Here is a 27,221-nt window from a genome sequence, read left to right on the forward strand (position 1 = left end):
CGACCCTGGGATATGACGGATGTAAACCTAACATCTTGCTATTGTTTTTTTATTTGTCCCATCTGTTTTCTTGTCCCCTTTTCCTGCTTTTTTTTAGATTAAGTATTTTTTGTGATCCTATTTTATCTCCATGATTGTCTTACTGGCTGTTAGGGACTGAATTGTGTCTCCTCAAAACTCACATGCTGAAGCCCTAACCCCCATTGTGATGGTATTAGGAGGTGACTAGGGTGAGACGAGGTCATGCGGGTGGGGCCTAATCACTAACCAAGGGATTAGTGCCCTTGTAAGAAGAGGCAGGGGAGCTAGCTCTCAGTGTGAGGCCTTCGCGAGAAGTGGCCGTCTGCAAACCAGGAAGTGGACCCTCACCAAGAACCGGATCTGCCAGCACCTTCACCTGGGACTCCCCGGCCCCCAGAGCTGTGGGAAATAAACTTCTGTGTTCAAGCCGCCCAGTCTATGGCGTTTTCTTGCAGCAGCCTGAGCTGCTAAGAAGACAGTGGCTATTCCTCTTTTTTTGTTTTTCAATGGTTACTCTAAAATTTACAGTATACTAGCCACTTGGCTGTGATAGCTGTCACGGGTAAGTGTACGGACATACATACAGTTATGACGACGCCTGCAGTTCACTTGAAAATATTCCCCTGTAATTGGTGTGACCATTTGTGTGTCGAAGAGATGATGCTTTAACCCCAGGAGTCAGCGGCTAACTTGCTCTCCCGGATGGGCTGCACAGTCCAGGGTGGTCAGCTGGCATTTCGCCTGAAAGGGCCGCCCTTGGGAAGTGGCGACTACATGTCCTTCTAGCTGCAGCTCAGTCCACAACAGGCGCTGCACGCATTGTGTCAAAGATTGTTGAAAGGGTGTTGAAAAGATTTTTTTTTTATTGTTGAAGTTGGAAACCTGCTGCTGAGCCCAAGGGATGTGTGCGTGGGCTGCAATTTAGAGAGACTCCCCCCGCGTGGATGGGGTGCGAGACTACCTGCACCCCCCACCCCCCAGCGGCGGCGAATCTGGAACAAGCCCTCGCTGGTCCTGGGTCCAGCCGTGGGTCCAGGAGGACTTCTGACAGCATGATGCTGACCAGAGGCAACTGGAACCTGCTGCGTCTGCCCCAGCCCCTTCCAGAGCGCCTATTTGGAGCAGGGATGTCAGTCCCGCCTGCAGCTTCAGCGGTGGTGTCGTGCCTGCTTGGCTGGTTAACGTTGACCTCGTCAGTGCCATTCTGTGTGGTGGAGGCTGCTCTGAGACTTGCTTCTATTGTCATCCAGCGGTGAGGTTGGAGGGGGCCGACTCTGCCTACTCAGGCACTTTTGGTAGCTCCCGTCAGGAACCAAAAGGACTTTCCAGTTGTGCATGGTGTGGTCGTATCACAGCTTAGCTGAGCTCCCACAGATCCAAAGGGAAGAGTTACATCACTGACTCTGTTTATGAAATCATGACACTCGTCGTCCAGTCTCATCGACCAGGTATGCAGTTAACAAACAACTTGGCTGGTAAATTTCCGTCTGCCCTCATGTTGGCCAGTTTTCCTTATAAACTAACAGGAAGATGTCATATTTTAAAAGGTTTAACAAAATGGTTAAAAAGCCACTAGAACTGTCCCCTTGGGGGATTTCTAAAGAAGTAAGATTATTTAAAGTGAACAAATACGAGAATTTCTAATAGGTGAAACAATTATATCATATTTGGCAACAAAATCAAAATAACCATGGAGATAACTCCTAATATCTGTTTTTAAAATAGTAGGGTCTATAGGGAGAATTTCTTTCAAAAGCAGTTGTTTTCTCACTCATTGTTAGATGTTATCTCTGCATTGCAGAAGCAGATTTGTGTGTGCGCGCGCGTGTGTGTGTTTAAATATCTCTGGGGTAGCAATTTGCTGAGAAAAACCTCAAAAAATTGCTGAGAGGAATTTCAAAAGACCTAACTAAACGGAGAGAGCGATCGTGTTCTTGGATCAGAAGACCCCATACTGCAAAGATGTCGTTTCTCCCCGGGCTGACCCATAGACTCGACGCAGCCCTAATCAATATCCCGACAACTTTTTGTAAAAAAATAGAAACTGACAATCTGATTGTAAAATTGCTACGGAAATACAAAGGACCGAGCGTAGCCGAAATAACTGTGAAAAAGGAGAACTCATTGGGAGGACTGGCACTGCCTGATCTCAAGACTTCTTATAAAGTTACAGTAATAAGGCAGGGTGGTGTTGGCATGGAGATAGACAGACTGGTCCGTGGAACAGAATAGAAGGTCTGGAAATGGACACCAACATCTGTGATCAATTTATTTACGACAAAGGTGGAAGTCGACTCAATGGAGGAAAGATAGTCTCTTCAACAGATGGTGCTGGAACCATTGGACATTCGTGTGCAAAACTAGAGACCTCCGCCACATCTCACATTTTGAAATTAATTCGGGATGGAGCATAGACCCAAATGTAAAATCTAACACTCTAAAACTTCGGGAAGAAAACGTCAAAGAAAATTTTTGTGCTCTTGGGTTAGACAAAGATTTATAGATACATCAAAATCAATCTATAAATGAAAAGTGAAATGAAGTGAAGCCACAGATTGGGAGAAAATATTTGAAAATCACATATCTGTTCAAGAATTTATATCCAGATTACACCGAGATCTCTCCAAACTAAATAAGAAGAAAACAACCTAATTTGAAAATGGACAGAGGACTTGAGCTGACACTTCACTGAAGGAGAGATACAGATGGCAATTAAGCACGTGAGAAGATGCTCAACAAAATTAACCATTAGGAAAGTGCAAATTGAAACTACAACGAGATATCATCCCTATCTACTAAAATGGATAAAATTCAAAAGCCTGACGATACCAACTGCTGGAGAGAGAACTTCATCCACGGCTAGCAGAAACAGTACGGTGGAAAACCGTTTGGCAGTTTTTTAAAAAGTTAAACATATCCTCACCATATGATCCAATAAACTACTCCTGGGCATTTAGAGAAATGAGAACACTGTGTGCATAACAAGCCGTCACTGCACCCATTTGTCAAAACTCATCAAATGGTATACCTAAAACGGTGAGTTTTACTGTTTGTAATTTATATCTCAAAAAACCTGAATTATAGGGGCCGGCCCGGTGGCGTAGTAGCTAAGTTCGCACACTCTGCTTTGGCGGCCCAGGGTTTGCGGCCTTGGATTCCAGGCACAGAGCTACACGCTGCTCATTAAGCCATGCTGTGCCAACATCACAAACAAAATAGAGGAAGATTGGCACAGATGTTAGCTCAGGGCCAATCTTCCTCACAAAACAAAAACAAACAAAAAACACCTGAATCATAACATCCCTTCATGATAAAAACCTTAGTAAAGTCGGTGTAGAAGGAACATACCTCAACATAACAAGCCCGTATATGACAAGCCCATAGCTAACATCCTCCTCAATGGTGAGAGGTGATAAACCTTTTCCTCTAAAATCAGGAGCAAGACAAGGGTGCCCACTCTCACCTCTCCTATTCCACACAGTCCTGGAAGTCCTGGCCAGAGCAATCAGGCAGGAAAAAGAATGAAAATCCGTCCAAATCAGAAAGGAAAAAGTAAAATTGTCTCTCTTGGCACATGACATGATCTTAAATGTAGAAAATCCTAAAAACTCCACCAAAAAACTGTTAGAACAAAAATAAATCCAGCAGTTTCAGGATACAGGATCAACAAGAAAAATCAGCTGTGTTTCTATACACTAACAATGAACTATCTGAAAAAGAAATTAAAAAAAAATCCCATTTACAATAGCATCAGAAACAATAAAATACTTAGGAATAAATTTAACCAAGAAGGTGAAAACTCTGTACGCTGAAAACTCTAAGACGTCGATGAAAGAAATTGAAGAGAACAAATGAACTCCATGTTCATGGATTGGAAGAGTTAATGTTGTTAAAATGTCATACTACCCGGGGCTGGCCCTGTGGCCGAGTGGTTGAATTCCCACGCTCCGCTGCAGGCGGCCCAGTGTTTCGTTGGTTCGAATCCTGGGCGTGGACATGGCACTGCTCATCAGACCATGCTGAGGCAGCGTCCCACATGCCACAACTAGAAGGACCCACAATGAAAAATATACAACTATGTACCTTGGGGCTTTGGGGAGAAAGAGGTAAAAAATAGAATCTTTGAAAAAAAAAAAAGTCATACTACCCAAAGCCATATATAGATTCGATGCAATCCCTATCCTATTCCAATGGCATTTTTCACAGAAATAGAAAAAATAGCTCTAAAATTTGTGTAGAACAACGAAAGACCCCGAATAGCCAGAGCAATCTTAAGAACGAATGAAGCCGGAGGCATCACGCTTCCTGCGTTCAGACTATACTGCAAAGCTATAGCAATCAAAACAGTATGGTGGTGTCATAAAAATAGACACAGGCTAATGGAAGAGAATCAAGAGCCCAGAAATAACGCCCTGCATATACAGTCAACTAGGATTTGACAGGGACCCAAGCACACTCAACGGGCAAAGGAGAATCTCTTCAATAAACAGCGCTGGGAAAACTGGAGGTTCCCATGCGAAAGAATGAAGTTGGACCCCTATCTTACACCACTCACAAAAATTAACTCAAACATAAGACCTGAAACCATAAAACTCCTAGAAGAAAATGTAGGGGAAAATGTTCCTTGACATTGGTTTTAGCAATGATTCTTTTTGGATATGACACCAAAGCTCAAACAACAAAAGCAAAAGTAAACAAGTGGGACTACATGAAACTGAAAAGCCTCTGCGCTGCAAAGGAGACCATCAATAAAATGAAAAGGCAACCCGCAGAGTGGGAGGAGATATCTGCAAACCATCTATCTGGTAAGGGGTTAGTATCCAAAACACATAAGGAACCCACACAACTCAATAGCAAAAATAAAAATAATCCAATTAAAAAATGGGCAGAGGACCTGAGTAGATATTTTTCCAAAGAAGACAGATGAATGGGCAACAGGTATGTGAAAAGGTGCTCACCATCTCCAATCATCAGGGAAACGCAAATCAAAACCACAATAAAGTGCCACCGCACGCCTGTCAGAACGGCTCTTATCAAAAAGGTAACAGATAACGATGCTGGCAAGGGTGTGGAGAGAAGGGCGCCCGTGTGCGCTGTCGGTGGGAATGCAAACTGGTGCCGCCGCTATGGAAACAGTATGGAGGTTCCTCAAAAAGTTAAAAATAGAACTACCATATGATCCAGCAATCCCATGTCTGGGTATACATCCAAAGGGAATGAAATCACTATGTTGAAGAGAGAAATGCACTCCCACGTTCATTGCAGCATTACTCACGATAGCCAAGACATGGAAACAACCTAAGTGCCCATCAACAGATGAAGGGATAAAGAAGAAGTGGTATATATATACAATGGAATGTTATACGCATTATGCACATAACAAAATTTACCGCCTTGACTGTTTTAAACTGTGCCATTCAGTAGCATTTAGTACATTCACAGTGCTGTGTAACCATCACCACTGTCTGGTTCCAGAACTTTTCCATCACCCCAAAAGGAAGCCCCAGTAACCCATTAGCAGTCGCTCCTGATTCCCTCTTCCCCCAGCCCCTGGCAACCACTAATCTACTCTCTGTCTCTATGGGTTTGCCTATTCTGGGCATTTCATATAAACGGCATCATGCAGCATGTGGCTGTGGCTTTTTTTTTTAATATCATGTTTTAAAAGATTTCTCTTCCTAATTTAAAACTGAGCAAAAGATCGAAGCAGACACCTCTCAAAGAAGGAAGGTATACAGATGACAAATAAGCATATGTAAAGATACTCCATGTCATATGTCATCAGGGAAATGCCAGTTAAAACAACAATGAGGGGCCAGCCCTGTGGCCGAGTGGTTAAGTTCGTGCGCTCTGCTTCAGTGGCCCGGGGTTTCACCGGTTGGGATCCTGGGCGCATACATGGCACTGCTCATCAAGCCAAGCTGAGGCGGCGTCCCACATAGCACAACTAGAAAGGCCTACAACTAGAATGTACAACTATGTACTGGGGGGCTTTGGGGAGAGGAAGGAAACAGAAAAAGATCGGCAACAGATGTTAGCTCAGGGGCAATCTTTAAAAAAAAAAAGTGAGATACAACTACACACCTATTACAATGGCTAAAATCCAGAACACTGACAATACCAAATGCTAACAAAGATGTGGAGCGACAGGAATTCTCATTCATTGCCGGTGGGAATGCAAAATGGTGCAGCCACTTTGGAAGACAGTTTGGGGGTTCCTTACAAAACTAAACATACTCTTACCGTACGATCCAGCAATCATGGTCCTTGGTATTTACCCAAATGAGTTGAAGGCTTACTTCCGCCCAAAAACCCTACACACAAATGTTTATAGCAGCTTTATTCATAATCACTAAAACTTGCAGGCAACTGTCCTTCAGTAGGTGAGGGGATAAATAAACTGGTCCATCAGACAAGAGAATATCATTCAGCGGTAAAAGGAAAGGAGCTACCAAGCCAGCAAAAGACGTGGAGGAACCTTAAATGCATATTACTTAGTGAAAGAAGCCAGTCTGAAAAGACAACAAACTGATTCACTGTATGATATTCTGGAAAAGGCAAGACTATGGAGACAGTGAAAAGATGAGTGGTGACCAAGGCATGGGGTGAGGGCGGGATGAGGAGCAAGCACGGAGGATTTTTAGGGCAGTGAAACGACTCTGTGTGATACTGTAACGTGGGTGCGTGTCATTACACGAGTCCAGAGCCACAGGACATACACCACCAAGATGAGCCCTAATGCCACCTGTGGACTTCAGTTATTAGTAATGTATCAGTATTGACTCATCAATTGTAACAAACATCCTACGGAATGCAAGATGTTAATAACAGGATTATCGGGGAGGCAGGACGGGGATGAGAGGCATATGGGAACTCTGTACTTTCTGCTCAATTTTTCTATGAAGCTAAAACTGCCCCCCAAAATAAAGTCTCTTAATCAAAAAAAAAGTCATGTATCAAATAATTGATATGTTTTCCCAGTTTTATTCAAAGACACGTGTAACTGCCCTTCAAAACTTGGTGAGACTCTCCCCAGAGTGTAGGCTCTTGCCGTTTTGGTTAGCGAGGGCAGGCTGCTCCCAGGTAAATGTACCGTTTTTCTGTGGCTTTAGATAACATCAGCAACGGCGCCAGCACCCCACCCCCTGCCCCATTTTTGCCTCCTGCATCTCTGGATCCTGGCTTCCACGGTCTACTCGTGCATGCACATCCCCTGGGGACGGGGTGGATGCAGGTGTCTGACTGAGTCGCAGGGTGGGGTTGGAGATTGTCCATTTCCAACAGTTTCTCAGGTGGTCTGGTCCGAGGACCACCATTTGAGTAGAAGGGTCGGGTTCCAGGACCTTAAAACAAGGCTTTGCAATTAGAGTGGTCCTTTGAGCGGCGTTCGGTGAATTGGAAAATCAGATTCCAAACCTGGCTCCACTAATTACAGAATGGGTGGTCCTGGGACAGTTCCCAGCCCCCCTGAGAGCCACAAGGGAATTCTTCTGGGTTCCTGACAGGTCCCCAGGAAACAGCCAGCCATGTCACTTCTACTCCAGTTATCGCAGTGCTGAAGACAACCTTAGGGCCACCACCTAGTCCTGGTGTGCCTGGGACTTTCCTGGGCTTAGTTCTGGAAGTCTCAAGTCCTCAGAAATCCTCTGTCCCGGGGACACCCACCAGAATTATTAGTGCTTTCACGCTAGCAATGAAAGACACAGAAGACAAAAGGAGTGCTATGATTCAAGTTCCTCATTTCTCGAGAAGCCTTCAGGGACCCAGGCCAGACTTCAGGGACTTGTGCCTTGGGTGACAAATCCCCAACCCACCCCAGAGTCAGCATCTCAGGCTCCATCTCAGCCGGTGCAGGAGCCGCCCTGCTTCCCTGATAACCTCGCTGACTCAGGAGGCTGGGGCTGCCGAGACAGCCCCGTCCTGCGGAACGAGTATCCTGGGGGTAGATTTAGAGACGGCGGGCATGAGTCAAACCACAGGCAGGAAATTTCATTTCCAGACCTCGTGCAAATTCTTCTTTCCTGACTCATTACTTTTAAGGCACGTTTCGTTTTGCAGACGAAGCTGAGGAGCCCCTCCTGCAGAGAGAGACCCGCCCCCAGGCCTCATGTCTCTCCCTCCCCTGAGGTTCGGAGCTGAACTTGAACTCTCCTGGTAAACACAGCGTTCAGGAGGGCCAAGCTGTTTTTATGGGAAAAGCCTAGTGTCTGGCAGCCTTGGGCCATTGTTTTCACTCTCAGATATTACTCAGAGCATTTGATTTTCATCTTGGGGGTATTTTCTTCTAGTATGAGTTATTATAAACTGAGTCACTCAAGAGGAGATTATGCCATAACACTGTTTAAGGTTTTTTTAATATTCCAAAGCAAAGGGGTCTTTGTCCTTTTAAGACGGAAACACTTGATGTTTCCAGGGCTCTGGTAGGGGCCCAGCGGTAACGTTTTGGAAACCATTGGAGGGATGGACCACGGACCTCTGGAGCCCAGGCTGTCCTTGGATACTGCCCCGCAAAAGTACAGAGCGTGCCGAAGGGGCGATGTGACTGACGGGCAGCTGGCATGGAAAATGACGGTGGGGAGAGGGGCAGAGAAGCAGGCTCACGGCCTGGGACTGGCCGGGGCCTCCTGGGGCCTCTCCTGGAGGAACTACAGGGACATCGGAGGTCTGCCCCCTTAGGGTCAACGATGAATGGGCCCAGCTTCGAGGTTTTTGGGGTGAAAGCAGCTCCAAATTCTGAGTCCCTCGGATGTCATTCTGCTGTGCGCTGGGAAGCGTTTGTCCCTGGGTCGAATCTGTCCGCGTTTCTAATTTGTTTTGTCAGCTATTTTTGCTCTACAACAGGCCAAGGGCAGCAACACTCGCCTGCCTCTGAGGGGCGCTGACTCCCTCCGGAGCGGGAATTCCCCACCCTGCCCACATGTAGACCCAAAGGGGAGCTTTGGGAGCTCCCACTTTTGGCCCTGACCCTCTGGAAGTAGTTCTGGAAGCTTCCAGGTGACCCCACTGTGCGGCCACGTACAGAACCACTGCTTTTGGCTGCACCTGCTCCTCAGGTAACCAGTGGGGCTTGTTGAAGGGAGCTCAGGCCCTGCGGGTGGGGCTCCCCCAAACGTGGACGACCATGCAGAAAGGAAATAGGGGAGGGCCTTGACACCTAGGGAGAGGTGGCTGCTTCAAATGAATTTACTCGAAACAGAGATCAATCTTTACTCTGAATCAGTGGGTCTCTGCCTTCAGCGTGCGTTAGGGCCTCCCGGGGCTTGTTCAATATGGTTGCTGGGTCCCCACGCCCGGGTCCCTGGTCTCAGCAGTCTGGGGAGCGCCAAGCACCTGCGGCCCTAGGTCCCTCCCAGGAGATGTGGGTTGATGCTGCGGGTCCCAGGACCCCGCTCTGAGAACCAATGTCCTAAGGAATGCGACGAAAGTAACAAGCTTCATTGGAGCATTTTTAGAAATAAAAGTGAAAATTATGGAGAGCTTCTTTTATCTTACATTTAATAGAAATATAGACTTCAGGCGCCATAAGTTCTTAGAACAAGAATGAATTGGGCAGCGTGTGTGCAATCAGGTGAGCGGAAGGGCAGGGGGCAGAAAGAAGCGGAGGGGCAGCCCGTGCGGCCCCCCTGGGCCTCAGCTGGGCAGAGAGCAGGGCCCCTGTGTATCAGGGATGGGTGGCCTCGTCCACAGCAGGTTCTGATGGACTCAGGACACTGGCAGAGACAGGGCATGGGTCCCAGAAGCGGAAGGTATAGCGTGCCTGCCTGACATGAAGGTTTTGATGCCAAGGCATCCATTTCAAAAGACATCCATTTTGAATGAACAGATTGCCAGCTGTATGACACAGCCACTAGCAAAACAACCAGATAGGGAGCCGGACCCCATACCCATGAAGGTCCCCTTTCAGAAAACGTGGTGGGAACGGATAAGCCTGGGGCACCACTTGAGTGACCCTGCCTCAGTCTCCCACGCTCTAATTCCCACTCTCATGCATCCAGTTAGCCAATAATGAGTGATCCCCTCGAAACCCCAGACACCCCACTCTTAGACCCTAACAATTGCAGAGCCTGAGGTCAAGGCGTGCTCTCCCTCTCTCTGAGTCCCCACGACCTCTCTGTGTGGCCCTCGGTCGAGCCGGGTGCCCTCCAGGGCCTGTGTGATAGGTAAATCTTGGTCCTCACTTCTCCCTGATGGTTTTTGCTGAAGTGCGTCCATCCTGGGATCACAACAAGAAGCACAGGGCTGGTCCAGCCATGACGTCAGCCCCAGTTATTCGGGGAGTGTCCGTGGGTCTTCTACCAGTAACATGGGCTCGGGCGAGAGCCTCAGGTCATCACTATCTAGAATGGGCCCCAAACAACAGAAGGGCCCCCCATGACTGCAGAGAACACAGGGGCCAGACCCCTGTGGCCAGACCAGCCCACAGGGGAGAGAAGCCCTGAGGTCTGTCAACCTCCTGCTCCCCAAAACACAGAACCCCTTATTAGGTTGAAGCCTGACAAAGACCCCCTCCTTGACCAAACTTGGAACAGGTTGCTCTGAGCCCTCTCTTCAACAGGCCTTGTTCCTGGGCCTGCCCTGGGCCTGCCTAAGCCATCTTAGCGAAAAGCCCTGCTATGTTACCCCCACCCCCGACATCGACATCGGATCAGGTTCCTCATCCTGGCATTTGATGTCTGCGTCCTCAGCTGCCTTTAGTGAGAATCCTGTTAGGTTCCTTTCGCAAGAATCCCCCTCCCTTGGTGTCTGCGGTTAGTGATCTTCCATTCACCTTCCCCCGCGCCGCTCACTGGCTGTAAATCCCCAGCTGTCTTTGGAGTCGAGAGCAGCTCTTTGCTCTCTCGCAATAGTGCCGAATAAACTCTGTCTCTATCGCCTCTAGCTGATGTCCAGCTCCTTTCCTGCGGGACCAGCCCACACAGGCGTGTCTGTCAAGCCCCTGCCTCCACAGGCAGCACTGCCCGCTCCCCCTGTATAGACAAAGCCAGATTTTGCTGTGAAATCCTCTCACTGACCTGCCCTGTTTCCCAGCCTGGATCACTTGGCATCCATACATTTCTGTGCCTTGTGGGGGGCCTTACTCCAGGGCTTGCTATGCAGAGACCCCAAAGGAGAAAAGGTCCCCCGGCCTCCAAGGTGCCTGGCCTTGCGGTGACCCTTGAAAACCTAGCAGGGGGAGACATCTGTCTGGCCACACTGCCCTCTTTGTGAAGGAAGAGTCCCCTGCTGGGCCAGGCGGGTTCAGCCCTCCCTTTCCACCCAACCCGGGGGCGCGGACATCCAAGGCGGCCCTTCCTCCTGTCCCCTCTGCTGGGAACTCAGCATGAGGACATGTGGCCAAAGTAGACAGCGAGAGGATGTGTGTGGTGGGGGGAGTGATGAGACCCAGATGGCCCGGCCCCCGCTGTCTGCAAGCATCCCCAGCAGGGGAAGATTGTCCTGCAATTGCATTTAATGGTGGGTCACGTCTGTCGTGAACTTGTCTTCCCAGTTAATTCAGCAGGGAGGAAGTGCTCCCAGGGGACTGGAGCAGCCGATGAGCCTCTCGGCTCGTCCCCCACGCGGGCTGTGACCGTCAGAGCAGAGGAAATGAGGGGATGGTGGGCCGCAGCTGGCCACCCAGTGCTCTGCCCCAGACGCAGACATCAAGATGCTTCACGTGCACACTGCCCTGGCCGTTTCCGAAGGGCCCGCTGTTTCTGCTGCAGCGTGGACAGTGTGTCCGTATCGAAGGTTCCTTGTGTCATCTAGAAAACGTGAGTCCTTCTCTATCTTCTTTGATCAGGTGGGACCACAGGTGTGACCTTTCTCCACGTCACTTGTGAGTCTCTCCTTCACGCCAGGCAGAGCACAGACCCCAGGGGCCCAGAGCTGTGGTTTGAGGGCCAAAGCGGTGTCTCCCTGACTCCCTGCCGTGTCCATGATTCCACCACCAGACATTCGATCCTTTGTGTCTAGGCGACACATACACCCTGGGGAGTACAATTTGTGTGGAGGTTGGACCCGGAGCTCAGGGAGGGTTGACCCACAGGAGGGAGGGCTGCCACCTCTGTTAGGTCAGGTCTGGTTGTGGACGATTCAGAAAGCTGCCTCTGGGGGCTTCTGTTTTCCACCCGAGTTAATGGCCGAGTCATCTGCTGAGGGGAAGAGAAAGGTCAGTCGAAAAATGCAGGTTCAGAAGTGTCAACAGCACGGCGAGTTGACAAAAAGAAAATTTTTAATTGAAAAAAAACCGACCCAGCAGAAATAGCAAGCAGTATGTGGGCCTCGGCGGGTGCACAGGTGTGTGCCTGTCCCCAGCACTGCTCAGTGGCCCAGGAGGCCAGGGCACTGATGAGGTCATCTGTGTGGACACTGACGTCCCCTGGGGTGATGCAGAGGAGTGAAATCTGACAGTGATCTAGAACCCAGAGTCCCGAGGGAGTGCAGGATGGCAGGATGGCAGGATGGCGGGGGTGTGAAGGGGAAGGCACGAAAGTGGCGGGACAGCCTGGCTCTCAAGGTGAAGTGGGGTTTCTGTGTGCGTGGTAAAATAGAACGTAAAATTCACCATTCTAACCATGGCTGAGTGCACAGCTCAGTGACATCAGGCACACTCACATTGTTGTGCAACCATCGCCACCATCCATCTCCAGGAATTTTTCACCCTCCCCAACTGAAACTCTGTCTCCAGGACACGGTAACTCCCATCCCTCCATCTCCCATCCCCCGCTGACCTCCCTTCCCCTTTCTGTGTCTGCAAATTTTACTCTCCTAGGAGCCTCCTGTGAGTTCATTTCCCTGATGACTAATGAAGTTGAGTGTCTTTTCATGTACTTATTCATTTGTATCTCTTTCTTGGAGAAACGTCTCTCTATATCCTTTACCCATTTTTAATTATGTCATTTGTGTTTTTATTATTGTTATGAGTTCTATGTATATTCTGAATACAAGTCCCTTATCAGATACATGATTTGCAAATGTTTTCTCTCACTTTGTGGGTTGTCTTCTCACTTTCTTTGCAGTGTCCTTTGAAGCCCAGAAGTTTTTCCGTTTTGATGATGCCCAATTTATCTGTTTTTTCGTTGGTCTCTTATGCTTTTGGCGTCCCATGTGCGAAACCGCTGCCTCCTCCCTGGTCACAAAGATCTACTCCTGTGCTCTAGTCTAAGAGTTTTATAACTTAGCTCCTACAGTTAGGCCTTTGATCCATTTGTAGTTAATTTTTGTAGCTAGCCTGAGGCAACTTTCCTCCTTTGCATGTGGATATTCAGTTGTTCCAATACCATTAGTCGAAAGACTGTTCTTTCCCACTGAATTGTGGCACTCTTGTCTGAAATCAACTGTCCACAAAGGTGAGTTGGTTTCTGGACTCTCAGTTCCAGTCCACTGACCTGTGAGTCCATCTTCGCGCCAGCAGCACTCAGTCTTGGCTGTGCTGAGTTTCGACATCAGAAAGCGTGAGTCCTGCAACCTTGCTCTTTTTCAAGATGGTTTTGGCTGTTCTTGGTCCCTTCCATTTCCATATGGATTTTAGGCTGGGCTCTTCCATTTCGGCAAAAAAGCCAGCTGGGATTTTGAGAGGGCCTGTGTTGAATCTGTAGATAAGTTTGAGAAGAACTATCATCTCAACAGTGTTGCGCCTTCCGGTCCGTGAGTGGGGATGGCATTCCGTTCATTCAAAGCTTCTTGAACGCCTTCCGGTGACGTCTTGTAGTTTTCCGTGTGTAGGTCTTGGCCTTGTTTTTAAAAAAATTATTCGTGACTATTTTATTCTTTTGGTGCTATTGTAAATGGAGTTGTTTCGATAATATTGTAAAATGAGGATTGCTTTCTGAGTTTCATTACCGGGTTGTTCATTGCTGGTCTACAGAAACACCGAGGATTTTTGTATGTCAATCTCGTATCCTGCAGCCTTGCTAATAGTTGTTTTATAGATTTATTAGGATTTTCTACGTACAGGATCATGGCATCTGTGAACAGAGAGAGTTTCACCTCTTTTTTTCCGTCTGAAAGCCTCTTTTTTCCTTTCTTGCCAAGGCCCCCCGGCTGGAACCCCCAGCATGGTGATGAGGAACAATGGTGAGAGTGGACGCCATCGTCGTGCTCCCGACCTTCGCTCACTGTTGGGATGAGCTCCAGGAAATAAAGTGCGTCTTCCGCTCCCTCCGCCCGGCCACCAAAGCTGGCTTTTCCAGAAGATAAAGGGAAAATGCTGACAGAGGCAGAAAGCGATTGATCCCAGGTGGAAGCTCACAGGGGAAAACAAAGTGATCATGGGGGGAAATCTAATGAATATTTATTTATTTAACTACCAACTACTTAATTACATTTTTAATAATAATAAGGTTTTAGAACTAAAATTCACAACAATGACGTATAAGTTGGGAGAGAATGCCTCATCCAGGAAGAGGGCAGAAGCAAGGACTGTTACACTGTGACAGGTCAGGAGGTGTGTGATAATGTCCACGTGCCCCGAAAGAAAGACAGAAGATGTATAATAACTGAGCTAATAGGAGGAATGAAATAATAAAAATTATTTAATCCAGAAGAAGCCAAGAGAGGAAAAGAAAGGGAACCTAGAAGAGGCCAGGCAGATAGAAAGGGTTTAAGAAGATGATAATTTAAATGCCAATATATTAGTAATTACGGGACATGAAATGGGCTAAATGCTCTAGTTCAAAGGCAAAGATTGTTGGATGGAGTTTTAAAATATTACAGCCTGAGAGCCTGTCCACTGTGGGGCGTGATGGAGGGTTGCTCATTTGCTGCGCTGCCACTGGTCACTTGAGAAGGTTCCAGAAGTTCCATGGCAGTTGGAGCCCCTCAGGGAAGGGAGCCGTTTGCTTTACTGGTCTGGGAAAGAGCTGCCCATCAGTTTGTCCTGCTTGAGACTGGAGCAGCCGTTTGCCGTCAGGTGGGTGCTCGGAGGCAACGCTGGGGGCTTCAGAGGACAGAGGACCCAGGCCCTGGCGGACGGGAGACCCATCGCCCACCCGGCCCCTTCCTGGACGGCTGTCTCCCCGGTGTCCTCACTGCAGCCGCTCCAGACTATTCTCCGCCCTGCGTGAGCCCACAGTCTTCTCCTGGAAGCCCCCCACCCTGGCTTCTTCCTGTCAAGTCCTGAGGGCCAGCGTAGGTCCACCTCCCGGAGAAGCTGTCTCTGAGCTTCTCCCAGGGGCAATGTGAGCAGCTTCTGGGGGGTCTGTGAGGAGTCAGCAGTTGGATCCCTTTATGGGCACGTGGTGGAGAGTGCAGGGGGGAGGGGAGAGGCTGACGAGCAGGGCAAAAGTTGGGGTACACTCTGGCTGGGGTTAGGACAGGGAGAGCATGATGGGCTTCACACACTGAAGGTCAGGGCCAGCCCTCCTCTTTCCGGGTTTTGCCCGTGTCCTAGGGGTGCCATGTCCTTCCATCATCTCCTTTTGGGACCCTTCAACCTGACGATGCCATCTTCTCGTTGGGCCTTCCCCCACCCCTCAAGCCTTCAGACTATCTCGCCGCCATCATTTCCTTTTCCCCAGCATCCATGTCCACCTTTCCCAGCCTGTTACTTCATGGTCACAACTCACACAAGCACACACCACTGTTGTGTGGCCCCGCTCCACGGTGCCACCCACAGCGAGGCAGGGCCGGCTGTCCAGCCAGGGCAGACGGACGTGACCTCCTTGTGCCTCCCTCAGCCCATCCACAGCTGAAAGCAACACACTCACGAGGACCCTTTTTTCCTGCTTGGTTAGAACAGGGATGTCCAATGGTTCTGGTGACGGATGGGAAAGCGAGATCCCCAGAAGTTGTGTCGCATCCGTGTCTCTGCTCATTTAACAGGTGACCGCGGGTGGTGTAAGGAAACGTCAAGATGACGATTACACCAGATGTCAGACTAGAGTATTTGGAGGGAATAGCTTCTCTCATCCTGAAGTTCAAGCCGGACAAGTGGAGCAGGATGATTGGAATGGAAGAGAACGTGGCCTTGTTCACCGAGTTCTTCGAGAAGCCGGAAGTCTCGGTCCTGGTGATGACGCTCCATCCCTCGGGCATGATCCTTCCCTGCCTGGGCTTCCCAGCGTCGCTCAAGTCCAAAGGAGTTTACTTCATCAAGAAGAAACCTGAAAACATCAGCAAGAGCGACTACAAGGACCGTTTCATCTACGGGGACATAAGCCCGGCACCTGTGGACCAGCTGATTGCGATCGTGGAGGAGGTGGGTGCACCCAGGCGGCCCACCCTGGGCCAGGGACGGGGGGCTCAGGAGGAACAACCTCTGTTTCTCATACTTTCGGGGAGTGGGCTAGAAGCCGGCTAGTCAGAGGGTGGTCCGCAGCCCGGCAGCATCAGCACGGCCTGGGAGCTGGTTGTAAATGCAGAAGCCCAGGCCCGCTGCCCTGACAGCTGGGACAGGCCTGCCGTCTGACCGGGCCTCCAGGCCATCGCCTTGGTCTCTCTGGATCTCATGAGAACCTCGTCCCTGCCGGCAGCTGTGGAGGGTGTGGGCCATTCGGACAGTCGACAGGCCTCCTCAGCTCTAAGACTTTGAGTGAGGAAGGGAGAAAATGGGCTGCTAGTTCTGCCTCTCTCTGCTGTCCTGCCTCCTCTGGGTGACACTCTTGGCAGGTACGGCAGCTGCGGCACGCTGGCACGCTCTGGCAGTCAGACCGGGCAGAATGCAAGTGACCCAGTCCTCTGGGCGTTGCTGTGCTCATCTGTGAACACGCACGGAGGGCTCCCCACTCCTCCTGGGGGTCACTGAGCTGGAGATGGCGCGGGCAGAACTAGAGACCCATTTTCTTTCAGGTCCTCTACTCTCTGTTGAACCAAAGTGAAAACATGAGCGGATGGCCCCGGGTGGTCTCCGAAGACATTGTGAAGCAAGTCCACAAGCTGAAGAACGAAATGTTCGTGATGGGGGGCAAGATCCGAGGGAAGACCCTGCTCCCCGTTCCAGAGCACCTGCGGAGCCTGCACGGCACGCGGGAGTCCATGGAGAGGTAGGCAGGCCTGGCCCGGGGAACGCGCTGGGCGGAGAAGCATCTCACACCAGACCACCGAGGACAGTCTGTCCCACTGCAAACGAAACATACGAGGGCAAGATGGTGCTGGAGTCCAAGGTCAAAGGCACAAGGACAGGACAGGATGAGGCGCTGGAGCACCCTCAATTCCAGCTCTGGCAACCGCTGGACACCTGTGCTCTAGCCCCACCTCCATCACACATGTGCACCCGTCCCGGCATCACATGACATGCAAAGGATGTCACATTGTCATACATGTCACACAGCCAGGAAAAGGATACCCAGCTTTTGGATGTGGGGACTGAGGGGCAGTGAGGGGCATGGAAGGGATTTTCAGCAGGTGGAGGCTGCAAGTCAAGGGGGTGTAGCGTCCCAGGGACCCCAGGAAGCACGTGAACCCCAAGCTGTCCCCTCGCACCTGCCTGACCACCATTTACAACTGCCTGGTGTCTGAGTGATGCCCTTGAAGCCGTTACAGTGTGATAGCTTGTTGCATTTGCTCGCATCAGAGGGCGACCTCTCCTGGGGGGCTCATCCTACGGGCAGGTCCTCCCTGGGTTGTCCACCAACCCCGAACACATGCCCTGTGGTGACCCCCATGAGAACTGCCGGGAGGAGCCGCCTTGAGCACAGAATTTATTCCAGAGTTGGTCCTCCTCTGCCCCTTTCTTCGGGGTGCTGGCATCTCTGACAACACCCAGCATTTGCTCAGGGTCTGTCACAGCAGGGAGGTTTGGGGAATCCTCCGGCCTCCCGCAGGTGACTGTGAGAAGCCCCGGGACATGAGGCAGGACCGGTGCCTCTGCTGGTTCTTTGGGGCCTGTTGGCTGAATGAGGGAGGATTCCCGCCCAGAAGGGCCAGGGCTGTACCCGGGGCCGTGACAGCATCTTCTCGACCTTCTGCTCTGCAGGATTCCCGCTTCCCTGGACAGCTCGCTGCTGCACGCCATCGAAACCATCATCATCGACTGGTCCCACCAGATCAGAGACGTGCTGAGCAAGGACTCAGCCCAGGCCCTGCTGGACGGGCTGCACCCCCTGCCCCGAGTGGAGTTCGAGTTCTGGGACGCCCGGCTCATGAACCTGCAGTGCATCCATGAGCAGGTGACGCCTCTTTGTCGCCGCGGTGACCGGGCGCTCAGCTGCTCAGCCAGGCGAATTCATGAGCACCCACCCTCTCTGTGCTGATCCCCAGGAGCCCCGAGGGGACCCAGATAACCTGCGTCACTCCTCAGCTCCAGCCGGCTGCAGGGTCAGGTGGCCCTCGTCTGGGGTCTGCCAGTTTCTACTGAAGGGTTGATATTCTTCTTCTCTCCTTCTCAGCTAAATAGGCCCAAAGTGAACAAAATAGTTGAGATCCTGGAAAAAGCCAAAAGCTGCTACTGGCCAGCCCTGCAGAACGTGTATATGAACATCACTGAAGGTAAGCTGGTGACCCGCCCAAGAGCCGCGAGAAGCTGGGGATGCCTTCTGGGAGGGGCTGGGGGAGGCCTGGCACCAACCCCGGGGGGCATACGCCTCCCCCATAAGCAGCTTCCCTGGGCCCTCCTTTTGAGGAAGGCCCTGTTTCTTAGGAGCAAGTCTCGATACACACACACAGCTGCACCGTCGTCATTTCTGACCACCGCAGGTGGGGTCGATTTTCGCTCTCGCGAGCACAGGCACTTATTCTTGTTCTGCGCAGGGCTGAAGGAAGCCAACGATATTGTTCTGTATCTGAAGCCGCTGCGGATCTTGTTGGAGGAGATGGAGCAGGCTGACTTCACGGTGGTATGTTGTCAGGAGGAAGGTCACTTTGCAGGGGCTGCTCTCGTGTCTTGGGGAGCGGGGGCTGCGGGCCTCTTTGCTGTGATCAGGGGGGTGGTCCCAGGGAGTGCCTCCTCCTCCCACTTGGGGGTCCCCTCCTGGAGCTGTGGGGAGGGGAGAGCTGAGGTGGCGCCACAAAGCGCACGCGGGGCCTGTCTCTCCCCAGCTCCCGACCTTCATTGCCAAGGTGCTGTACACCATCTGCTTTATCTGGGCCACCTCCGAGCACTATAACACACCCTCCAGGATCATCGTCATCCTTCAGGAGTTCTGCAACCAGATCATCGAGATGGTACCCTCCCCCAGCCCGTGGCCGCCCCATCGTTACCATCGGATCCTCTCTCCCCTTCCACCCGGTTGTCCCCCTGCTCACACACCCCGGCCATTTAAAAGCAGGCAGAGATATTGGCACAGGGATTTTCAGGCCTGGACTAAGCTTGGGCCCTCTTGGTGGCCACCCAGAGTTCTCCCAAGACCTGGGCAGTGGCAGCCCAACCTGCCCCATGTTGGGAGGGAGGCAGAAGGGAAGGGGGCTACCCCTCACATCCCAGCACCCCAAGACTCGGACAGGGGCTTTGTGGGCTTTATCTGGTCCTCTGCCGAGCCGCCTCTTGTCTCTCTCAACACAGATTCCCTCTCCTTCCTTCTCACGAGCACGCATTTACTGGCCCCCGCTGCAGGACGGAAGGGCACTGGAGCCCGGGATCCTGCAGCCCGTAGCAGGACTGGATTTCTGGACCCCTAGTCATCTGTGACCAAAATCGGTTTTTGCTGCAGGCTTAGCTCGGGATGAAGGGGCAGGGGAGAGAAGCAGCTTGGTCTGCCGGAAACCGCCCAGTGGTTGGCAGGCGGGTTGGGACGTGAACCTGAGGGACAGCTGATGTGTCGTAAGAAGCAGATGGTGGGGCCCGGTGGTGGGTCATCTCTAAGCGCCAGAGCAGCCTTCAGACACAGGGTGCCTGGACAGCCCCCACATGACTCGTCAGAACTTCGGGGTGTCTTCTCTTCTGCCCCAGACACGAACTTTCCTGAGCCCAGACGAGGTGCTGAAAGGCCTGCAAGGGGAAATCGAGGAGGTTCTGAGCGGCATCTCCCTGGCTGTGAATGTTCTCAAGGAGCTCTACCGCATCTATGACTTCTGCTGCGCCAACATGAAGCTCTTCTTTAAGGTGCGCCGTGAGCTGCAGAGCGGCCGTCCAGCCCCCCGAGGTTGAGTGGGTGTTAGCCCTGCGCGGAGTCCGACGGAGCGGCTGGGGCCAACGTGACCTTTTCTCTGGCGCTCTCTCCTAGAAAAACAAGGAGCCGGTGCCTTGGGAATTCCCTTCTTCCCTTGCATTTTCCAGGATGAATTCCTTCTTCCATCGCCTCCAGACCATTGAGGTAAAGGTGGAATTTGGTTCACCTTCGCCGACTCTGCGCAGGCTGCCCTACCTCAGGATAGCTGCATCTCCCATCCTCACCCCGCTTTCAGATAGTCTCTCGGGAGAGAAAACGAAAGTCACACCCAAACATCCATGTCATCGGGAAACCGAGCCGTTGGGCCAGCCTCCTCCTAGCCCGGAGCTGTTAGCCAAGAGCAACAGTGACCCATTCTGGTTGCCCCTCCCCTTATCTCCTGCCCTTTGTCTTTGAGCAGGCTGACGACAAATCAAGTGACCATGGTCAGGAAGCCTGGAGGCCAAAGGGAGGGAGGTAGTGGGATACGTACAAATTAAGACGTAAGACGGGCCCTGCAGAAGCACTGTGGGTGCAGGGGGCGACACATAGCAGACGCAGATTTACAAACGGTTCCAGACGGTCTCCTCTGGGCGAAGAGGAGAGGGTTGAGGATGTGGGAGGGCAAGAAAGCTTTGCTTTTTGTTTTCTAACCTTCTGCAGGTTTTTTTTTTTTTTTTTTAACTTTCTGCACATAGTATTCACACCTTTGAAAAGGGGCAAAAACCATCCTGGAACCATTGGGCTTTGATTTGATGGTGGCGCCTTTAGCAGAGGCTTTAGAAAGCCCTGTCTGGGTTGCATCCACGCCCTCTGGGAGGCAGAAGGGAGGCCCACATAGGATTCCGGAATTTCCATCATGGGGTGCTTGCTTCTTCATGCCCGAAGGCTCCCAGCCTGAGAACTGAGGGTCCCAGCCAAGTTTCTGGCCAAGTAGCCGTTAGTTCCTACATTACAGATTCTGAGTCAGGATGAAGTTTCTGGGAAAGAGGGGCTTTTGAGGGTGGGGGAAATGGCCTTCCTGTCCACCCCCTGCCACATGGACCACATCAGCCATGCCAGCCTTGTCCTTGTCCTTGGGTGGGAAGCCTGGGAGCTCAGGGAACGCCCATGCCGTTGCTTTTCGTGGGTTTGCTTTGGTTACGGCTCGACGTGTCTTGGACTCTTTGGGAAAATGGCGCCAACCTCAGCACCAGCTTAGGGGAGTGAAATGAGCGCCATATGCACATCTTCAGTCCAAATGGTGTTGGGTGCTGTGTCAGACCCTGCTTGTGGTCCTCAAGGAGACTTTGGGATCTCAAGTGGGAAATAAGAGCTGCACACAGAAGTGTTAGATAACGTGATGGGACCGAATGGGATTAAATGCCAAAACAAAGAATGCAGATAGCAAATGGGGATTCTGGAAAGGTAGGCACCACTGTGGGCTGCAGTAGTCAGGAAAGCCTCCAGGAGAAGGCCAGACGAGAGCCACAGCTCAGAGGAAGCAGAACACACACGCGCACATCCGTCAGGCATCCTGTACGGTAGGGGGCATCCTCTCAGACCACCGTCAGGGACGGGCTCTGAGTGTGGAATGGTCTCCCAGGAAGCACAGAATTTGAAGCTTAGCAAGAGCATCAGAAACGACGGCATGCCTTTCCCACCGCTTCCTCCCACAGCTGAGGAAACGGAGGCCCCAGTAAAGTGTGGTTTGTTGAGAGACACATTTCGGCCAGCATAAGTTCGGGACAGGAACCGAGCCATCATCTCCTCCTCCTCCGTGTTCACGACTTGGAGATGATTCACGGAACTCTTCCTCCCGTCCCCTCTCCCTCTGTTCCAGAAATGACTTTAGAGAACGTTAACACAAATAAACAGAGGGCTCCCAAGATTGTCATGTGGCCCTGGGGCATCGCCCTCCGGGCTTCTCCCTGCTGGGGTCAGATCTGGATTAGTGACTGAACCATTGAGTTTGGTCACGAAGATGAATTGACTAAGTGCACTGGATTTTTTCTCCACCAGGACCTTTATAAAACAGCTATTGAGTTTCTGAAGCTAGAGAAAATCGAGCTTGGGGGCGTGAGGGGGAACATCCTGGGAAGCCTGGTCACGCACATCTACGATGAGGTCTTCGAGCTGGTGAAGGTTTTTGCTGACTGCAAATATGACCCCTTGGACCCTGGCGATTTGGTAAGTCGGGAGCCTTGGCTGGATCACTGACCAATGCCCCAGGAGTGGGAGGACACGCTGGGGGAGTGTGTGGCACACAATCCCAGCACATTTTTTGAGGACGTCACTGTGCACTGGAGCAGTCCACAGGCGATGAGCACGCCAGCTAAGATGCAAGCCCGCGTCCTGCCCGTGGGCTTGGGGGTGTTAGACCGAGAGCTCCTCCTACTTTGCACGCTGATTACGAGGTTGACGTTTTAATTCGCTTTTAGAGTTTTGATGACGATTACGCTGATTTTGAGACCAAAATTCAAGATCTGGATAGGCGGCTGGCCACGATCTTTTGCCAAGCGTTTGACGACTGCGGCTCCATTGAGTCCTGCTCAAAGGTACGCGTGAGTCGGGGCTCTGCGCTGCCGGCGGACTCACCACAGAGCACGTGCCTGATGCTGGGAGCGGCTGAGAGGGGGGTCTGATCATCTTCATTTAGAGATAAAGAGCTGGGCTCGCGAGGGCAGGGACCTTTCTCACCGTCTGGGAGCTGCTCGGCAGTGAGCACCTGGAGCAGCTCCTGTTGGGTCTCACTGCCGTTTCTTAGAGCAAGAGAAGGAAGTGAGCAGGAAGTGAGTTATTTTACTGATTCTTGTGTCCTTTTATTCCTATTCGATTCAATTCCCCCACTGCATAAAAGAGCAAAAGTCAGAGAGAGGCAGAATTGCTATAAAAATAAAATGCACCCACGTTCTGCTCGCTGAGCTGAATCGACATGCTCTTCAGCGTTTGAGGCTCAGGAAGCAAACCTGGGGTGTTGTGGGGAGCCATCTCTGAGTGGTGGGCGGTGGCCGATGTGTCTCTGTCTTCTGTGGACTTTTCTACCATTCAAAGTTGCACTCATTAAGTGTATGGTACTTTTACAAATGGAAAAAAGAAATGATGCTATGAAAAAAGCATTTTAAAAGCTGGATTGTAGAAAAGCACTAAAACCCACAGAGAACGTCAATTCCAAAGAAAACCACAAGTGGCCAATCCACACGTCTGTTTGAAGTTTGACCTCACAGATAATCAGAAAGCGCGTTTAAAACAGCAAGGTGCTGTTGTCACCAATCAGGTTGGTTAACGTTGTGAGGAGCCAGACCCTCTGGTCCCCACTGCTGATTGGCGCACCCCTCCCCGAGGACCCCTTGCCAATGGGCACGATGGGGGGTGGAGTGGGGGGGGCCTCTGAACCTTTCTGGTCCAAGCTCACATGGTGGCCAACATTTGGGGCCCACAGGCCGGTTCTCTAACTTGCAGAGAGAACGATACGCTGAGCAGCCGGGGCACTCAGACACAGCATGAAGTCTCTCTGCCCCCGTCTTCCCAGGACTTTCTGATTTTGAAACTGAAAGTCCAGCATTTCAGGGACCCCTTCGGTCCCAGGCACACTGGGGCCCTCACCAAGCAGGCAGGAGGTGCCAAATAAGCGTGAATGAGAACAGAAGGAGCCTGGGCGCTGGTCATGTCTTATGGCATCAGTCTCTTTGCTCCATAACAAATTACCACAAGGGAAGCCAGCACTGTAAATAATAAACTCAGAAAAACATAATGCCCAAAGAAAAGTTACATCCCTCCCCCCCCATCAATGTATCTGTGCTCAGAAGTTAAACAGACACGATGATGATTGGGTTTCCCAGCATTGTGCATGCATCCCGGTCTCAAAAAATAATGTGGCGTTGATGACTCAGGCTGCACAAAGACCCCCACTCACTCTGGCTCATGTACTTTTGAGATAGAATTCACACGCCGTACACTCCACCCACTTAAAGTGCACAATGGCTCTTAGTATATTTAGAGTCGTGCAACCATCCACAATCAATTTTACGTCTTCATCCCCCTCAGTCATTCCTCATTTCCCCCAACCTCCCCCGGCTTGGACAGTCACTAATCTACTCTGTCTATATGGATCTCTGTTCTCACATGGCACTTTAAGGATGTTTCTAGGAGCCAACGTGTACAAATTGAGAAAGCTCAGATAGAAGTTCGGATTTTCACCCTCTCTTGTAAAAGTAGATCCGGCCACACGGGATACACAGTGTTTCATGGTAACAAGCAGCTAGAGAGGAACAGCTGCTGTTCCCTGTGGACAGAACATGAGTGGTCCAGTTTGCCCCAGTGCCCACCACTCCTCATTGTCCTGGCCCAGCCTTCTGCTGCATTTGTGTGGCCTGCTTTGCCCCACAAGCGGCTGAGAGGGGCTGTCTGCAGGATGCAGTGTGTGCGGCTGCAACCTACAGCCTGTCTGGAGAACGGGCGCTGAGTATTGAAAGGAGCACGTGTGCGTGTATGCTGGGGAACTTCTTATTCCCCTGCCCACTCTTACGTGTGTTTGTCCACTAGGACTTTGCAGGTCGGGGCTCTCTCTTCCCTTCCCTTCACGAGCCTCCAGGAGCTGCGGGAGTGACACGCCCGCAGGAGGTGCCCAGTGGTCCCTAGAGGATCTCAGGTCCCAAGCGCAGTTCTGAGCACTGTGCTGTCTTTTTTAATTCTCACAACAACCCCCGCTGTTTGCTAAACTCATTACCTACAGTATCCATCCCATTTTACCAGCTCACACAGGTCAAGAAACCTGCCCAAGGTCACACAGTTAGCCAGCAAGTAGAGGAACCAGGACCCCGAACCAGCCATGAGCTTGACCGCTTCCAGGGCCCCTGTTCTGAACCACTCAGCCAGCCGGGCCCCCGTGGCGGGAGGCAGTCGAGTGGCCTGGGCAGCCCAGGTGGTGGCCATCTTTCCGGAGGATGTCATGGCTGGGCTTCCTGGGGCTGAGTTGGGGACCCAGGAAGCCCCCCACCCCTGAGCACAAAGATCTGTCTAATGCAAATACCAGGATGTTCCTTTGCCTTTTAGACGTTCTTTTGAAAAATGCAAATACAAGGGAATTTGAAGCTCTGCAAATGTAAGGATCACTTAAGTCTTGGATTGAGTTGGTGCTCCAGGCAAAATATCAATGAATGCAAATTAATACAGCGCCTCACTCTGTTCCCTCCTCTGGGACACTCTGCCCCCAGGTGGCTGCCTCATGCCACCTTGCAAGAGGGGCTTCCCTCCACTCTCCTCCCTCAGTGGCAGCCTCCCCCCTCCCCTCCTTCCCTCTCCCCTCCTTCCCCCTCCCCAGTCTTCCCTCCCCTCATCCTTCTCTCTCCCCTCCTTCCCTCCCCCACGTCTCCCCTCTCCCCTCCCTCCCTCTCCCGTGCTGATGCTGAGCTGCTCTGTTTCCTTCTTAGCTCTCGGCCTCCCACTGTTCTGTTGTATAGAGATCTCTATGTGTTCATTGCCTTCTCAACTAGAATATAAACTCCCTGAAGGCGGACGCTTGGTTTGGGTTCATGCAAAATGGAGCCCAGCACATAGTAGGTGCTTGTCAGCTTTCCCTGTGGAGGGAGCTGGCTCCCTCTGAGGGAGTCTTGGGGAGGCAGCCTCACTCTGGGGCAGACCTCGGGTGTGCAACCCCAGAACCCAGAGGATGTTAACACAAGGCTCCAAGGGCTGCCCACCTGCAGAAGGGTCCCCAGCAGAGGTTTCCAGCCGATCCTTTAATTTGGAAACAGCAGGTCCTCCCTTGTGAGGGGGTCTCCAAAATTAAAAGGCGATGCTGCAGCTGACCGGCTGGGCATGCCAGGCACTTAGCAGCCTTCCCCTCCTGTGAGGGCGGCACCCCCAGACCTCCCACCCGCAGGATACGGCTGGGTGTCGTTTTCCAGTAACGGGAAGGGTTGATGCCTCTAAGCTGACGCACCTGTCCCCTTCGTGAGATGAGGACATAGTCACCCCTGGGATGGGGGGAGGCGGTTCAGGGGGACACGCACTATGGCGCCCGCAGGATTGAAGCCCACCCACCTGGGCCTTTCTCCTGTAGCTCGTCCCTCCTATTAGGCCTAAATCCAGCTTCTGTTCTCTAAAAGGAAAAGTCCTTTTCTAAATTTTAACTTTAAGTTTATGCTAGCTTAAAAGAAAAACAAGGGCGAAAACAACTCTTGGGAACCATTTCCATCTCCATCTGCTCGTCTTGCTCTCGGTACCTGAGAACATTTTCTTCCCCATTTGACAACCCTGCGCTCTGATTAGGACAGGCCCTGGGGCGCCCTCCCTCCCGCCGGTCCCCTCCATTCCCTGCATGCTCCCAAGCTGCCTCAATGCTATTTCTCGCTGTCAGTAATTCACACATGGCCAGGAAAGTTCTAGAGCAATTTTCCACATGACCTTCTCTTGGCAGCAAATAAAATTAGCTTCCTTCCTAGAAGCCAGAAGCCAAAAAAAAAAAAAAAACGTAAACGTGAAATGAAGGGAAGAGGAAAGGATAGGGGAGAAGAAGTCGGGAGGGTCATAAACCAAGAAGGGAAACGTTATTTTCCCAACTGTCACGTGTCCATTTTTAAAAATGACACTGGCGACCTAATATGTCGTAGCTGCCCTGCGGGGAACTGTGGTTAGAACCTCAGAGTTTCAGTTTCTTCCCAAGGGTCAGTGGCTACTTCAGCTGGCTTTTTGGGACCTGAAAATCTCTCCTCCTTTCTCTGCAGCCACCATTTTTAGGGACAGTGGTTATATTTTTCAGACCAAAAACTGGGGCAAATCTGAGAGTCGGGTCCCACCCTTGAGGCAGCAAGAGCTGTGGTCATGTATCCCGGAGAAAGTGTGGCTGCCTGGTCTGAGCATCGTTAGAGCAGCCCTCTGCCGTGGGCGCCACCGGCCCCCCGCGCTCATTGGCTCGGCCAGTGGGGAGCCCCGGCAGGAGATGGGAGGGAGGGAGGAGAGGGAGCCTCAGGTATTTCTCCTCCCCCTGTGGGAGCATGTGGGGGTGACTTCAGGGGGTGCAGAGCTTCCAGAACTTCTGTCACATGTCCACCCCACACAGCCTCTGCCTCCAGGTTCTGGTAAGGGCCCACCTCACCCTCCAGTATTTTGGGACTCAGCACGTGTCAACATGAAGATCACAGAGGCATTCATTTAACCAATTGTTACACAGAGAAAGGTCCAAATGGATCTTTATCTTGGCAGGGTACCTGC

General features: G+C 51.5%; 1 protein-coding gene across 2 annotated transcripts in view; it reads left to right on the forward strand.

Moving 5' to 3' along the window:
• Nucleotides 1-14,798: 14,798 nt before the first annotated feature.
• The window catches only part of DNAH17 (dynein axonemal heavy chain 17), a 110,733-nt gene continuing 98,310 nt past the window's right edge, over nt 14,799-27,221 (forward strand). For both annotated transcript variants that reach the window (XR_011422768.1, XM_070225874.1), the window contains exons 1-11: nt 14,799-14,914; nt 15,826-16,201; nt 16,792-16,985; nt 17,918-18,110; nt 18,330-18,429; nt 18,691-18,776; nt 18,979-19,104; nt 19,829-19,981; nt 20,103-20,192; nt 22,029-22,196; nt 22,448-22,564. Coding sequence is in view for 1 of the 2 variants with exons in the window: in XM_070225874.1 (XP_070081975.1) it covers nt 15,857-16,201; nt 16,792-16,985; nt 17,918-18,110; nt 18,330-18,429; nt 18,691-18,776; nt 18,979-19,104; nt 19,829-19,981; nt 20,103-20,192; nt 22,029-22,196; nt 22,448-22,564 (1,572 nt within the window). In the remaining variant the exon portion in view is untranslated. The remainder of the gene's footprint in view (nt 14,915-15,825; nt 16,202-16,791; nt 16,986-17,917; nt 18,111-18,329; nt 18,430-18,690; nt 18,777-18,978; nt 19,105-19,828; nt 19,982-20,102; nt 20,193-22,028; nt 22,197-22,447; nt 22,565-27,221) is intronic.

This window comes from Equus caballus, chromosome 11, assembly GCF_041296265.1.
Source record: "Equus caballus isolate H_3958 breed thoroughbred chromosome 11, TB-T2T, whole genome shotgun sequence".
Taxonomy (NCBI): domain Eukaryota; kingdom Metazoa; phylum Chordata; class Mammalia; order Perissodactyla; family Equidae; genus Equus; species Equus caballus.